The sequence below is a fragment of the Colius striatus genome, chromosome 4 (assembly GCF_028858725.1).
Source record: "Colius striatus isolate bColStr4 chromosome 4, bColStr4.1.hap1, whole genome shotgun sequence".
NCBI classification, from domain to species: Eukaryota; Metazoa; Chordata; class Aves; order Coliiformes; family Coliidae; genus Colius; species Colius striatus.
Window position 1 is genome coordinate 93,193,160 of NC_084762.1, and position 17,289 is coordinate 93,210,448.

The window sequence follows — 17,289 nt, forward strand, 5'->3', positions numbered from 1 at the left end:
TCTGCAATTCCCTGACAGGAGGCTGTGGCAAGGTGGGAGTCAGTCTCTTCTTCCAAGCAACAAGTGACAGGACAATAGGAAATGGCCACAAGTTGCTCCACAGGAGGTTTAGATTGCAGATAAAAAAACTTCACTGAGAGTGTTTGTCAAGCCCTGTCCAGAGAGGTGGTGGAGTCCCCATTCCTGGAGGTATTCAAAAGCTGTGTAGCTGTGGCACTGAGGGAAATGGCTCAGTGGTGGCCATGGCAGTGCTGGGTTAACACCATGACTCAATGACCGCAAGGGTCTTCTCCAACCTAAACAGATCTGTAATTCCATGATTCACTTCATACACAGTCTAAAAGATGTGTATTTCAGGAAAACAAATTACACCTTCTTAACAAAGCTGTTTGAGGAAAGTTTTTTAATATGCCAGCTTGTCTCTAGAAAACACTGATTCCAGAGAAAGATTTTAAAAGAATAAAACCAGCTCAGAGCGTTCTACCCCACTGCTACTATTTTGAACTTAAAAACACACCACCACAGAAAGCCCCCCTAAAGAACTACCATGGGTTTTAAAAAGGCAGGAAAAAGTTTTGCAGATCAACAACTCTCAGAAGCAAGAGCACATAACAGTGCTGAAGTTTCATAGTGCAGAACTGAAGAAAATTCAGAACTAAATGAAAAGCAGCCAAGTTCATGGTACCATGAAGAGTGAGAAGAGTTAAGTGGCTTCTAAGAAGCTTCCTTCTGTCTCATGTACCTCTGAAATCTTTCACTACAGTATGCCAGAAAGGATTTGCATTCATTCATACACCATGCTGTGCCATTGCTACACATCAAACAAGTTACACAGGTAACAAGGCTGTTCAATTACCTTCTTTTAAATACACACACACATACTTTTTAATGTATGTGTACACAGATAAGAGAGAGCACTTTGCTGAAGCTGCAGAAAGATTTCAAATTAATGGCTAAGAACCTAACATGTTATCAATATTTGCTGGGAGTTATATTGAAGATGTCAATGTCCACTCTGAAATGAAGTAATTTTAATAAGAGCAACCAAACTAGCTCCCTGTCGTGGTTTTGCCCAGTCAGCAATGAAGTACCACAACAGTGTCTCACTCAGTGCCCCCCATCCACCCACATCCTCCTTAGAACAGTGGAGGCCCCAGAGAGGTGGGAGGAAAAAAAGATAACCAAGGATGTTGTGGATTGAGGGAAGGGCAGGGAGGGCTCGCTGACAATTATGGTTCAGGGTAAAACAGACTCCACTACTTGACTTAGAAAGGAACGTAAGGAAAGTTTATTCTACTACCTACAAGAAAACAAAAAGCCAATACAGAGCAGCTTGATAAGAAAATTACAACCAGCACTTTAAGATCTCCCTCCCCCATCCCTCCTTTTTTCCCAGGCCCAGCTCACTGCTCCCCATATCTCTACCTCCTCCCCCCCAATGGCTCAGGGGGGCAGGGAGTGGGGAATGTGGTCAGTCTCTCACAGATGGGCTCTGCTGCTTCTGTCTTCTCAGATGTGGATGACTCCTGGCATTCTTCCCCTGCTCCAACATGAGGTTCCTCCCCTGGGACACAGTCCTTAACGACTTCTCTGGTGTGGGTTGTTCCCAACAGCTGCAGCTTCTGCCGATACAGGGGTCCCTCACACCAGACACAGCCTCCTCTGGTCATAGTCACTGCCTCTGGCTCAGGGTCTTTAATGAAGTGCAAACAAATCTTATCTCCACCAGTCCTCTCCACAAGATGCAGGGGAGTCTGTGCTCTAACATACCTCCTCCTCTCTTCTCCCGCTGACCTTGGAGTCTGCAAAGTTGCTTCTCTCTCTCTCTCTCTCTCCCAACTCCTTGCATCACCATCAGCCAGAGAGGAAGGAAGAACTATAGTAGCTAGCAACAGGACAAGGGGTAATGGGATGAAGCTGGAACACAAAAAGTTCCACTTAAACATAAGAAAAAACTATTTCACTGTTCAGGTGAGGGAGCCCTGGCACAGGCTGCCCAGGGAGGGTGTGGAGGCTCCTTCCTTGGAGGTCTTCAAGACCCGCCTGGACATGTTCCTATGTGACCTGATCTAGGTGAAACTGCTTCTGCACGGGGGTTGGACTGGATGATCTCTAAAGGTCCCTTCCAACCCCTACCATTCTACGATTCTATTATTCTGTAAGAAGGAGCAGGAAGAACCCTCCTCTTCCAGCTTCTTCTTCTTAAAAAGTGCTCGTAGAGGCACTTAATTAGGTCAGCCCCAGGGTGGGTCTGACTAAGCTGGGGAGATTTTTGAACAGCAACTTCTCACAGGAGCCATCTTTACAGCCCCTTCCCCATTACCAGGAAAAGCTCCACACAAACCCATGACACTCCCTTATACATTAAGAAAAAATAACTTGCAGGTGCTTTCTCAACTAAATCACAATGCAACACATCAAAACAGTCCAATAGTATCAGCTAAATAAACCTCATTTCAACTCAGAAGTTTACATCAAGTTTTAATTTGCATTGTATTCCCTGTTCAGTCTGAAGAAATCTTCATTCTTTTCAGCACTGGAAATCAGTTAACTTTTAACTTTGTAAAAATGAACTTACACACTGCAGAGGATCTTAGAGGAAGTCTCCTAATTTAAATGCAGTATTCAGGAATAGTGTTCCTTATGACTACAAAACATTGCAAAGTGATGACTAGCTAAGTTTACGTTATCAAATATCAGAGCATAAAAGGAAAGAAGCTACGGAGCAAAGCAGTGGGTGCTGACATTACTCACGCTTCAGGGGATTACATGTGACAGTCAGCATAAGCAGATCTTCTAAGAGAAGGTTTTTGAGACATGGTCTCTTACTTTCCACACTCAACAAACAATATCACAAGTCTCCTCTAGAAACTCTTCTACAAAACTCTGGCTCACCAACAAATTGTGATATTACTATTTTTGCCACTTTCCCAACAGCTTAAACTGCTTTGAAAAGCCACAGGATTAATAATCTCTTTCCTCAATGCCATTTGCTTTATTGCTTTACACTTAAGGGTGCTTTTGGTCTAGCTGTCAATTTTTATAAGCCTGGTTTAATATTCTGTCTTACTACTTACATAGCAATTTGAAATTTAAGTATCACCAAGTGAATGCACATGCAATACTTTCTAGAAATGTCTGCAAAACACTGCCTAGTTTCCTCCTTCAAGCCAAGGGATAGAAAGGCATATTTTAAGAGCTGTCAGACACCATGTGTGACATCATCAAATTACACTAGTCCAGGCTTAACCGTCATTCCTAAAGATAAACAAGGTTTGGGGATTGTTCTTTTTTTAGATCGGGTTCATCACTTCTTTGCAGGAAGGCACAGACCTCACCCCAGCAGCTGACATGTCAGCTATCACCTGAGCACAGCAGCCTTGAGAGGAGGATGAAAGGCTTCTGAAAGCAATCTCAGATTATTGGCATGCAGTCCCTGGTCTTCTAGCTACCACCAACTCTAAGCTGTCAAGGTGTCAGTGGTCTGCCCAGGCAAAAATGACAAGTCCATCACAACTGATCTAGAGGATGAAGGAAACTGAAATAACATTCAGCATAAATTTCAGCAGAAATTCTTCATCATGGAGGTTGAACTCGGCACAGGCTGAGAATAAGCGTCTTCTGAAAGGTGAGAGATGGTTTCCATGTGGTGGATTGATGCTGCTCTATCACTCCCCCTCCTCAACTGGACAGGAGAGAGAAAATAGAACAAAAGGCTCGTGGGTTGAGACAGGGACAGGGACAGATCATTCAGCAGTTACCACCATGGGCCAAACAGAATCAACTTGGGAAAAAATTCATGTATTATCAATCAAAGCAGAACAGGATAAGAAGGGAAGAAAAAACTTAAGACACTTTTCCCCCCACATCTCCCTTCTTTCCAGGCTTAATTTTCTCTCGTTTTTCTCTGCCTCCTCCCTCACAGCAGCACAAGGCTATGGGGAATGGAAGTTCCCCATAGTTCATGACATTTCACTTCTGACAAACCTTCCTCCTCAGGGAGAGGACTCCTCACATTCTTCCTCTGCTCCAGTGTGGGGTTCCCCCCATGGGAAACAGTCCTCCACAATCTTGTCTGACCTGAGTCCTTCCCACAGGCTGCAGTTCTTCACGACCTGCTCCAATGTGGGTTCCTTCCCACAAGGTGCAGTCCTTCAGGAACAAACCTGCTCCAGAATGGGCACCTCCCAGTCCACAGCTCCACAGGTCCTGTCAGCAAACATGCTCCACTGTGAGCTCTCCATGGGGTCACAGTGCCCTTCAGCATCCACCTGTGCCCAGTGTGGGGTCCTCCCAAGCTGCAGCTGGGTCTCTGCTCCACTGGAGCCCCCATGCCTGCAGGGGCAAGGCCTCACCAGGGGCTGCACCATAGGCTTCAGGGGAACCTCTGCTCCAGGCCTGGAGCACCTCCTCCCTCCCTCTCCACTGACATTGGTATCAGCAGAGCTGTTGTGCTCACAATCTCACTCCTCTCTCCCACTGAAATTGCTGGCTTTGGTTTGGTTCTTTTATTCCCCCTTTCTTAAATATATTATCACAAATGTGCTACACCACCATTGCTGATTGGCTTGGTATTGGCCAGAGGTGGGTCCACCTTGGCATTGCTCTATCAGACACAAGGGAAACTTCTAGCAGCTCCTCTCAGAAGCCAACACTGTAGCCCCCTCACTAGCAAAACCTCACCACTCAAACCCAATACAGAGCCAAACTTACAAACCTCTAAGGTGTGCATGGCATGGATCATGACTGTGTCCAATGATTCTCAAGTTCCAAGCAACAGCCAGTACTGCAGTAGGGATAGAATCCTGCTACCATGGAGTCCAGAATCACATCAGTGATGTTTAGACAACCAGGGGTATTTCTGAAAATTCATCTCAGGACCTTTCAACTGAACAAAAACCTTTTTCTCTGGCACAGCTATGTTTCACTCATCCTACCGACCGAACTGCAGCTACAGCATGTAGATGCTACCTGAGATAAATGTAAAAACAACCCCTGACCAAGTTCATGATCTCAGCCCCTCCCTGCTACTTCCTGTGCCTTGCCTGTGTGGACAGACATAACGTTGGAACAGTGAAAATCAAAACCCACAATCAAATATTAGGGGTGGTTTCCAAGTATCTGACCTTACCTAAATCAAACTCAGTGTTCAGCTGTACACACAGTGTTTTGCTTCAAAAACCATTATGCAAAAGAGATAAGCTTTATTATTCCAAGAAACTTTAAATAAGAATTTAAATGTGCAATTGCAAAGAAGGAGTAATTCAAGGGCTTGTTAACATTAAAACATAATGGCCTGAATGTAGAGAGCTTTTATGTAGAATTTGGTACCTTTTTTTTTGCTAAGTAGAAGACTGCATCTTACATATTCATGTAACTAACTAGCCTCATTTCAAATCAGACTCCTAGCTTCCATGTTGATAAAATAATGACTGACTTCTCCCATTTACTTGATGATACTTTTCATTCAGATATGCCTGGCTGCATGCTTAGAAATTGTAATTCAAGTAAACATATACAAAAGTTGTATTTTAAAATTATTATTAAGCCTTATTTAATTAAAACATGATTAAAGTATGTTTTAAACACAAAGCACTTTTGACTACACATTTGTGTTTCGTGATTAGAAGCAGGAGCTTCTAATTAATATAGCTTTCATTAGAACTACTAAATCTCTTCTTCTGCACTTCTACTTGAAACAAAGAAATCAGTTCTTTCTGTTGTCCTCAAGTCCTGGTACCTCAACTTCAACTGAACTAGTAAATGAACAGAATTCAATTAACAAACTAGAACTATCCCTTTCCTGTATCTAGAGACAGTCAAAGAAGGGCTAGAAGATTAAGTTCCAGAGCCAAATATTAGCAGGTAACACTCTTTCAAGCTCAGAGTTTTCATTTCTATTCACTCTATTTTTAATGGTGATCTGCAAACTACTTGAATTTTAAATACAAGTGTAGGGCTTAACAAGTGTTATCAACTACAAACTTTAAAAAGATGTTTATTTGAATTATGGAAAAACACAATCAAGTAATATCTTAGTTTTAAGAAGAGGAAGATTTCCTTCACCTAGCAACTGATAACTTTGCAACATCTTTCTATGCAGCACGAAAAAGATTGTAAACTCTTAGCATTCTTGAACTGCAGTGCTACTGTATTGCTCCAGTTTTCTAATTAAACCTTTAACTGGTTAAAAAAAACTTAGAAGTTTCAGTCATGTGATTATCAGAGAAGAACAGTAACTACATTGCTTCTAAAAATGTCATAGTAATAAGAGAAAGAGTTCACAGATTTCCAATATGTAGCATAATTCGAATCAGCTTGGTTTTGTCCTTTACTAGAAACCAAAGTTGAAGGGATTTTATTTCTAATATTCTGATATCTTTTAAACAACTGTAAATTTAAAGTAACTTTCTCTGCCTAATGAACACCTGCACAACAACACGTGCTCTCAGCCTCTGAAGAATCACGAAAAGACTACAAACCAGAAATACATTTCTGGCACTGTCATCTACACTCAAGCTAGCTTGGAACGCCACTAACTGTGTCTGAACAACATGCTATCAATAAGACTTCAACCACAACAGCAAGTTCTGTTTTGGATGTCTTCAGGGAAGAAGAAGAAAAAGATGCGGCTACTTTTCAAACACATAGGAAAACACCTGGTTGGATTTTTCTAAGACATTAATCATCACAGTTACCATCAGTCTTATGAAACTGGAAGCTTTACTTGGACATACAATGTCTGAAGACAAAAAACACAAAAGTCACTACTCTGTTTTCAAACCTTTTTAGGATTAGAGATGCCCAAGGAGGTTTTGGAGTCTCCTTCCTTGGAGGTCTTCAAGACCTGCCTGGACATGTTCCTATGCGACCTGATCTAGGTGAACCTGCTTCTGCAGTGGGGTTGGACTGGATGATGTCTAAAGGTCCCTTCCAACCCCTACCATTCCATGATTCGTAATATCATAAGTGGACATGTACAACAGAAGACCTTAAAACCTTGTCTGCAGCCAAATCTTCCAGACATTAATCAACAAATCTTCATTAAAAGCCTTGGAAAACCCAAGGACCTTTTGACAGCAAATAAGATGTACAGTCAAAAAGATAAGTTATTCCACCTTATCAGTTCCTTTCCTTCATCTGCTACTGATTTAAGCAACTAAACAGAAGGAATTCACTGGCAGGCAAAAATCTAAAGCCTGCCAGCAAAGTCACCAAGGACAGAAATTTGTCTGTAACTAAAGGAGAAAAGGGAAGAAAAAAAACCCCCAAACCTCCACCATTTTACTCCCATCCTCTTTATTGTAAACAAAGGGATAACTGGGGGAAAAAAGCACTTTTTACCTAGTTAACTGAAAATTATGTTTTAAAACCTTCCATCATTAGTTCAATCTCATTAATAGTAGTGATATTTTGTTAGAAATATTTTTGATAAGAAACATAACACAAATGTAACAGTTGTCACTTTTTGCTTTTCAAAGTGATTTTCTAAATGTTTCAAGACTCTCTCCCACAAAAGGGTCCTCACACGCACCATTGTCATTTCTGAAAATCATTAACAGACACATTCATTTACAAATGTAAATCACAGAGAAATTTATTGCTGAACTTGAGAAAAAAAAATTAAGAAACCACAGGAACTTACAGAAGCTTGAGCCTGCTGCCTGAGCCAAAGGCTGTTAAATTAAATTCCACCGCGTTTAGCTACCACAGCTTCATTGTCCCAAATACGGAGAAAAGGATTGTGCCTACTCCCTTAGATTAATTCTGTATCCAATGCTATGTTTCATAGAATCACAGAATGGTGGGAGTTTGAAGGCACCTCTACACATCACCAAGTCCAACCTCCCTGCTCAAGCAGATCCACCTAGACAAGGTCACACAGGAATGTGTTCAGGTGGGTTTGGGAATCTCCAGAGCAGACTCTACACCCTCACTGGGCAGCCTGAGTCAGGGCTCCATCACCCTTACAAGTAAAAGGTTTTTCTATAGCTGGAACTTCTTGTGTTCCAGCTTTTTTCCATTAGCCCTTGTCTTATCACTGGACACTACAGAAAAATGGGCTGCCCCATCCTCTTGACAAACACCTTTTAAATACTTCTGAGTATTAATGAGGTCCTCCCTCAGTCTCCTCCAGACTGAACAGCCCCAGGTTCTGCAGTCTTTCCTCATAAGAAAGATGCTCCAGTCCCCTGATCAGCTTGGTGGCCCTGTGCTGGCCTTTCTCCAGAAGTTCTCTGTCCCTCATGAGCTGAGGAGCCCAGAACTGGACACAGGACTCCAGATAAGGTCTCACCAGGGCAGAGTAGAGGGAGAGCAGAACCTCCCTTGACCTGCTGGACACACTCTTCCTGATACATCTCAGGATGCCATTGGCCTTCTTGGCCACGGGGGCACATTGCTGGCTCATGTTCAGTTTATTCTCAACCAGCACTCCCAGACCTCTCTAACAGACTTCATCAGAAAATTCATTGTAGATTCAGTCTGAACAACTGTACACTCTTATGAATTTTCTTTTCAGCCTCAACTCCTCACAATCTCTTCATCAATACCACTTATGAAAGCTGCTACTATTTTTAACTAATACTTTGGGTTTCAAATCCACACACAAATTAAGCCCTTTGAGCATATTCTTAGTATTTAACTGAGGAAATGGAGCATTGGGCTTGAGGCAGTCAATCTACAGATGGAAAACACTACATGAAATTTTATTTTTGACACTACATATCAAGAATACAAATACTTAAAACTAATAACCCTGTATATGGAATTAATTACCATCAACAAGCTATTTCACGCAGACACAGAATTCCCCACCTTCTGTGTTCTCTGTTACTTCTCAAATTCAGTAGATTTCATCATGTGGCTGTAGGACAGAAGGAAGTGTAAATATCTCTTTCTTTTAAAAATCATACCTTGATCAGAAAGAAAATCCAGCATGGTCTGGAGGAGGAAAGACAGGTGCCTGACACATAGAGCAGGATTGCCCATCCTTCTGGAAGCGTACACGAGTTCATGAAGCAAACGCATCTGTACCGCAGCCCATCCTCTGTGAGTTCCTGCAAAGGAAGCAGTCATTTCACACTGGTTAAAGCACACAGCAACTGGGTTTGGTTTTCATTATGTACTAAGCAGTGATTTAATGCAGAATTTGGGTCTTTGAATCTGCCTGAATATTAAAGGGTGAAAGGAATTTTTGGTTTATATGTTTGCCTATCAACTAATAAATTTATCCTTAGAATTCAGAACATGAAAGTAACCTCTCCCTTGTAGTAAAAACAAGATGATACACAAAATCTTTACCTTCCTAGATATTTTAAGCTCTCTGAACAAGAAACTCACATGACATTTCATGCAGAAACTTCATTTTTATCCAGATCAAGTATTTCTTAACTCGCTTTGGAGATCAGGCAAAAGATATTTTCTGTAACTGGTTTTTTGGGCCTTTAAAAGTCAGTAAAAAGCAATAAAACTACAGGACATGAGGTACATTTCCTGATTTTCAATCTTGAAAAACTAACTTTGTGACTATAAATTATTTCAGATTTCCAAAGTATCTGTGGTAGAAATAAACAAATCATCATAATGTAACTTTCCTGTAAAAAATACATTGTGCAGTACTCTTTATGAAACTTAACTTGCTTTTAGTGGTAAGCAAGAGCAATCATTTTTAAATAAGCTATTCCAAGATGTTCAATTCTTCATAAACTTTTAGGCAGCCTTCCTTCTAATGTTACCCTTCAGCATTCAGCAAACTTTTCTATAAATATTTACTGCAACTAAACCTTAAGAGTTTACCTTTTGCAAACAAGAGCCACTATTTCTCATGTGAAATGTCATTCTTAGTAGTCCTTACACTTTGCACTGATATTTCCATACAAAACAGCCCTTTTCAGGGTAAAATCTGACAAAACAGCTCAGTGCAATATAAAGACAAGGTAAAAATGATAAACACCAACCATGCCTTTTATTTTTTCATCAAGACTTCTGGTAAAACTTGTGCAATCTCTTTTGCCAACACAGTCCCATCCCAGCCTTCTTTTCCATCATAGTCACAGCATATACTTCCCTGCATATTCCCTCTTCCTAGACTGTATTATTTTGTCAAGTCTACATCCAGCTCTGGATGAGTGGACAGTGAGGTGGATGGAGAGCTGGCTGAATGACAGAGCCCAGAGGGTGATGATCGAGTTGGAGGCCTGTGGCCAGTGGAGTTCCACATGGATCAGTTCTGAGGCCAGTCTTGTTCAACATCATCAGCCACTTGGATGAGGGGACAGAGTGACCAGATGGCACCAAACTGGGATGACTGGCTGATTCTCCAGAGGCTGTGCTGCCATTCAGTGGGATCTCAACCAGCTGGAGAGTTGGGCAGAGAGGAACCTCATGAGGTTCAACGAGGACAAGTGCAGAGTCCTGCAGCTGGGAAGGATCAACCTCATGTACCAGGACAGGCTGGGGGTTGAACTGCTGGAGAACAGCTCTGCAGAGAGAGACCTGAGAGACCTGGGAGTGCTGGCTGACAAAAAACTGAACATGAGCCAGCAATGTGCCCTCATGGCCAAGAAGGCCAATGGCATCCTGGGATGCATCAAGAAGAGTGTGGTGAACAGGTCAAGGGAGGTTCTGCTCCCCCTCTACTCTGCCCTGATGAGGCCTCATCTGGAGTCCTGTGTCCAGTTCTGGGCTCCTCAGCTCAAGAGGGACAGGGAAGTGCTGGAGAGAGGCCAGTGCAGGGCCACTATTATGATCAAGTGAGTAGAACATCTGTCTGATGAGGAAAGGCTCTGGGAACTGAGGCTGTTTAGTCTGGAGGAGACTAAGGGGGGAATCTCAAAGATACTTACAAATATCTAAATGATGGATGTCAGGAGGTTGAAGAATCACTTTTTTCTATTGTATCTATTGACAGGACAATGGAACACCTGGATGTATTTCTGAGTGACCTGATCTAGGTGGACCTGCTTTAGCAGTGAGGATGGACTAGATGATCTCTAAAGGTCCAACTCCTACCATTCTATGATTCTGTGATTCTTTCTTTCCATGACTGCTAAAATCACACCAGTTTGTAATAAAATCTTAGCCATTCTCACATATGGTGGGTTGTGACATTGCTATGTCCTCAATGGAGCTGAGAGAGCTTGGAAAATGTCTCCTAGTGACTACTCATGATTTTTTCCATATTCTCCATTGACTGAATTGGCTAGATAGCTCCATCATTTCAATGGCTAAGTGACCTAACACACGCTGAAACAACTAAACCAAGAACTTAACTTAGAAGACAACACCAAACTGGAATCCCAACAGTAGGTCGATGTACTGTCAAGAACATGAGAAGAACATTTGAGCCACTGTTCACTCATAGTTAAACTGATTCAGAGTTGTACTGGTGAATTCCACCTCCTTTCCACCAATACATAGTCAGCCCATTCCTTGTGGCTCTTCTCCTGCATCTACAAATTTAGTGAATGAGCTCCAAAAATGCTACTGTACAAAAGAATGCAACTTTTTGGGCCACATGAAAAGGTTTACCCAAAAGCAGTTCCCAAGCAGCACATTGGCTGCCTCTTCCTTCACAGGAAAAATGTATACAGCACAGTATATTAAAATCAAGACAAGTTCTTAAATTATTACTTTATATACAGTTTTAGATAACATTGATAAAACTGTGCAAACACAGCTTACCTAAAAAAGGCATTGAGCAGCACATAACTTGCAGACAGTGAACACAGTACTTAACAGATACAAGAATCACAATCACAGAATGGTAGGGGTTGGAAGGGACCTTTAGAAATCATCCAGTCCAACCCCCCTGCAGAAGAACTGGCATGTGTTTTTATGGACTATTTTTCCTTTGTGGGTGGTTTTTTTTTAACAAATGCAATAAAATAGTAGTTCAAATGGTATCTAAAAGCTCTAGAAACACAGCAACCAAACACTAGTCTTACAGACAACATCATTCTGATCTAATCTGTGCAAAAATGTGACATATTTGACCCTACAGATACAGATGTAATCACGTTACATGTCTGTATATTTGCCTTTATCCAAAAAAAAAGGAATAATTCATGTTTTTATTATAAGATCAAATAACAACAAATCCCAAAAGAAATACATTTCTAATGCACAAGTTGAAGGCATTTTAATTGAAAAAATACTCAACAATTGTACTGAGAAGTGTGTATGTAAAAACAAAGATATTTCTGGAAACTAGTAGAAATGAAGCTCTCATAAAACATAATTATTTACTGCCAACAGAGGAATATAGCAACACATTAAGCAGTGGCTTAGAGTAATTTGAAATTCACAGAATCTCAAGGGCTGGAAGCGACCTTGAAAAATCATCTATCCCAACCTCCCTGCCAGAGCAGGATCATCTAAAGTAGGTCACACAGGAACTCATCCAGGTGGGTTTGGAATGTCTCCAGAGAAGGAGACTCCTCAACCCATCTGGGCAGCCCCTTCCAGTGCTCCCTCATCTCAACAGGGAAGAAATTCTTCCCTGTATTTCTTTGGAACCTCTTATGTTCAAGCTTGTATCCATTGCCCCTTGTCCTATCATTAGACATCATTAAGAACAGCCTGGCTTCATTCTCCTGACACCCACCCTTTACATAATTGTAAACATCAGCGATGTCACCTCTCAGTCTCCTCATCTTCAAGCTAAAGAGCCCCAGTTACCTCAGCCTTTCAAGATAAGGGAGATGCCCCACTCCATCATCTTTGTGGCCCTGTGCTGAACTCTCTCCAGCAACACTAAGAAAAAGTGAAGGTACAGAGTGGAAGAATTGCTCTATTTGCCACAGTTTGTTTCAGATAGGTAAATTGTTTTGCTTAAATTATTTGGAGATTAGGAAGACCTTCTTTACCGAGAGAGTTAATAAGCATTGGAACAGGTTGTCCTGGGAGGTGGTGGAGTCCCCATCCCTAGAGATTTTTAAATCATGTGTGGATGAGGTGCTGAGGCATATGATTTAGTTCAGTGATGGGTTTGGCAGTGTGAGGTTAGTGGTTGGACTCAATGATCTTAAAGGTCCAATCATAATAATTCTATCTTTCAAGGACTTACAGAGTGCCAGTTGAGTGACTTATCCATACTTTCCCAGAGACACTTACCTTTGCTGAAATCTTTTGGATCCAACGATAAGCTATAGCCAGGGAGAGTTTCCAAAAGCAGTTTGTAGCAGGCCCTCCAGCCAGGCTCTGGGATGCTGGGTGCAGCACACTGCATCGCTGCGATCCGTTTGAAAAACGCAGACTTGCGGTGAAAACCGATCCGTTCGTACAGCTCCGACAGAATGCTGTAACGCTGGATTTTTTCTTCTTCTGAAAGCTGAAGGGGAATAGGGGAAAAGAGAAGAAGATTGCTTTTAATCAAAATTTTCAAGTGTTTATCTGGGGGGGTTTATAAACAAAATAGCCTGAGAGAAAAATAAATGTAGTAGACGTATGCCCAAGGGCAGTGATTTTGCATGGAGCCAGTTGTGACAGTTTCTGCTGCCAAGAAAACTGAAGCTTGCTTCAAGTTTAACAGCTAACAAAAGCAGCAAAGCAAAGAGATTTCTTCAGCAAGTTTATTTGTCCATAGCTTTCATAAGTAAAGAGTCAAAACATCCAACAACATCTAAACATCTCCACCTTTTATGGAATATATTTAAGACAATATTCATATATATAATAATTCTATTATTACAGAATCGTAGCCCCCAAATCATTCTGTGATCAGAAAGCAAACAAATACCACTTCCAGAATCTACTGATTTCCTCAATTTAACATTCTCATCCCTTTCAGATTAATTTTTATTAATAATCTTGAAATCTCATCTTACAAAAGCAAATAAACTACTGCCTCAACTTTTATATGTATCTGACCTTGTAAACCACAAAGTTTTCATTCCATAACACTCTACATATGCAGACTGACAACTAGCAAGGAAGAATTTAGGGAAAGGTTAAGCCCCATTAGGCTCAAAGTTGAAACAATCTTGATGAGTAACTACCAACATGTGCCTCTTTAGTTTATCAATATATTGGCACAAGCCCCAGGTAACCATCTGTCCCCTCTGCCTTGAATGACAATCTTACTTTGGAATCAGAGAGCCAAGAAGAAACTGCTATAGAAACTCTGGAAGCTATGAACTACTTCAAGTCTGCATCCAAGTAACAGGCAATATGGAGGTCTGAAGGTGGACCGATGCTGACACCTAGCGCCCAGCATCTGCCATGCGCAAGCAAAAGCAACAGAAAGGATTGAAATTCTTCTTGAACTGCTAACACGTTTTGCAAAGGCGTTTAAAATGACAAACTTCATATGAAAATAGCACCAAGAGACAGAAATAGCGTTTCTGTAACTCATTCTTCAAAACTGAAAGTATCAATCGGTGGCTTCTGTGCGTTGAACTTCAGATACTTCAAGCCTTGGAAAGTAAAAAGATGTTAGCCACGTTGGTTAACTTCTACAGAAATAAGCAGGTCTTATAAATGAAGCTTCAAATTGTCTTCGAGTCACCTAAATTCTAATGTAATTATAACAAAAGTTTTCACAAGTCACTTTTTTTATACATAGGGATAAAGGAGACTTCAAAGGAGCTGAGTTTTCAGAAGGCACCAGGACCTTACAACTACCTGACAGGAGGTTGGAGCAAGGTGCAGGTTGCTCTCTTTTCCCAAGTAACAAGCAACAGGATAAAAGGAAACAGCCTCAAGTTGTTCCAGGGGAGGTTTATATTGGATTTCATTAAAAATTACTTCACCAAAAGGGTTGTCAAGCCCTGGCACAGGCTGCCCAGGGCAGTGGTGGAGTCTCTGTCCCTGAAGGGATTTAAAGGTGTGTAGCTATAGCACTGAGGGACAGGGGTTAGTGGTGGCCCTGGCAGATCAGTGCATGATCATGTACTAAAGTTAGAAAAGCTTTAAAGAAGCACACTATCAAAAGCTATTCCTCAAGTACACAACAGTGTCAATGTTCACACATCTACAGAAACTACATTTTTAAGATAAGGAAAGACAGAGTCACGCTATTTAAGTAGACATGAGCACTCAGTAAGAATTGAAACAACTATCAGAGAGGCAACAGATCTGCAGAACGTCCTATTTTTATCCTATATCTGAGCAAGTTTTTAACACTGTTATCTATCTTGTTGTTTAATGACTGTCCACAAACTTACACATTCTCTGCAGTTGCAGAAAACTGTGTTTTCTTCACCACAAAGACAGCAGATTTGTGTTTTCCCTCAGCACAATTTAGTGTTACTCTCCAGTCCAAAGATTGTAGTTCACTATCCAGGCAACTGAGCCAGTTTTTTCACAGGTTTGTTTTAACTCAGGCTTTCAAGAGAGATTTTTATTGATTTTTGTAATTATTCCTTACTATATTCAAGTTCTATAATCTCACAGTTTTTGTAATTAGATGTTACAATTTATTCTGCATAACTAGGTGCAAAGACAAGTCTTTATACCCTGCACCTCTGTAATAACCTGCAAACACCAAATACATATTGTTACTGGAGTGGGTAGGAGATTGCATATATGGAAAGAAAATACTTTTCCAGTTTAGCAGGGGAATACACTTTATCCTGTAAGATGTTACCCCTTGTCCTGTCACTGGGCACCACAGAAAAAAAGACACACTATCTTCAACATCTACCCTTTAGGTATTTCTAAGTGTTGATAAGGTTGCCCTGCAGCCTTCTCTTCTCCAGGCTCAAACAGCCTCAGATCTCACAGCCTTTCCTTTCATCATTCCTCTCATCATTCCTGTAGCCCTCAGCTGGACTCTCTCCAGAATTCTCTATCACCCTTGAACTGGAAAGCCCAGAACTGGACACAGGACTCCAGATATGATCTTATGCAGGAAGAGCAGAACCTCTCTCAACCTGCTGGCCACACTCTTCTTGATGCATCCCAGGATGCCATTGGCCTTCTTGGCCACGAGGGCACATTGCTGGCTCATATTTAGCTTATTATCAATCAGGACTCCCAGATCTCTCTGTGCAGAGCTGCTCTTCAGCAGGTGAACGCCCAGCCTGTCCTGGTGCAGGGGATTGTTCCTTCCCAGCTGCAGGACTCTGCACTTGTCCTTGTTGAACCTCATGAGGTTCCTCTCTGCCCAACTCTCCAGCCAGTCGAGATCCCACTGAATGGCAGCACAGCCTCTGGGGAATCAGTCAGTGCTCCCAGTTTGGTGTCATCAGGGAACTTGCTGAGGGTACACTCTGTCCCCTCATCCTGGTTGTTGATGAAGATGTTGAACAAGACTGGCCCCAGAACCCATCCCTGTGGAACTCCACTGGCCACAGGCCTCCAACTCGATTGTGTGCTACTGATCACCACCCTCTGGTCTCTGTCATTCAGCCAGCTCTCCATCCACCTCACTGTCTACTCATCTAAGCCACTGAGCTTTCTGATGAGGATATTATGGGAGACAGCATCAAAGGCCTTGCTGAAATCAAGGTAGATGACATGTACTGCTCTCCCCTCACCTACCCAGCCAGTCATGCCATCATAGAAGGTTATCAAGTTGGTATTAATATGACTTTTAAAAAGAAGTAAAGTCCCTGTGGGAAGGAAGGTCATGATACAGAAAATAAACTGGAGTCTCCTAAACCTAAATCACTCTCACACTTCAGTGTAATCTCTCAAACAAGAAAAAAAAAATCCAAGAGACTTTCCACACTGACCTGACGAAGGTTGATGTAAACTGCATTCTGAAGGAACTCAGAGGCCTCCATGCTCCTTTTCTGTATTGCAAGGACTCTCACTGCTTTCACACAGGCTTCCAGTTCAATCACACCAGCATTCTTGTACTTGAAGAGGGAGAAAATTAGAATAATATTGAAGTATTGCACCTGTTAGATTTCCATGAGTATTTCTGCTCAACACAGAAATCAGCTGTCACATCTTCCAAACCCAGCAATTTCTTAATGCTAGTGACTATACTGGCAAATTATCAACATATGCCCAAGTGAAAATTAAGGTGTCATCTAAAATGTTATCATGCAGTTTGCAGCCTCTTCACTCACTTTTCTTATTCTGAGCTACAGAACAGCATCAGTCTGAAAGTTCAGACAAGGAGAAGAGTTGGGAATATTAGTATCATTTTGGATATCCACAAACATACAGTGGGTGTGGGTGGTGTGTCTGCAGTAAAGACATAAATTCTACCTTCACACTGTAATAGGTATGTCAGTAAAAAATTGAGTCTGATAGTAATTCATCACCATCTAAAACTCTATCACATTAAACGAATAACTGATTTTGCCTTTTCTACTTACTATAAAAGATGCCATA

The 17,289-nt window shown here is 41.5% G+C and overlaps 1 protein-coding gene across 3 annotated transcripts in view; it reads right to left on the reverse strand.

Moving 5' to 3' along the window:
• The window catches only part of TRAPPC9 (trafficking protein particle complex subunit 9), a 528,840-nt gene that overhangs the window by 487,781 nt on the left and 23,770 nt on the right, over nucleotides 1-17,289 (reverse strand). For all 3 annotated transcript variants that reach the window (XM_061995017.1, XM_061995018.1, XM_061995016.1), the window contains 3 exons: nucleotides 16,680-16,805; nucleotides 13,117-13,333; nucleotides 8,916-9,059 (listed from right to left, as the gene is read on the reverse strand). In XM_061995017.1, coding sequence (XP_061851001.1) covers nucleotides 8,916-9,059; nucleotides 13,117-13,333; nucleotides 16,680-16,805 — 487 coding nt within the window. The remainder of the gene's footprint in view (nucleotides 1-8,915; nucleotides 9,060-13,116; nucleotides 13,334-16,679; nucleotides 16,806-17,289) is intronic.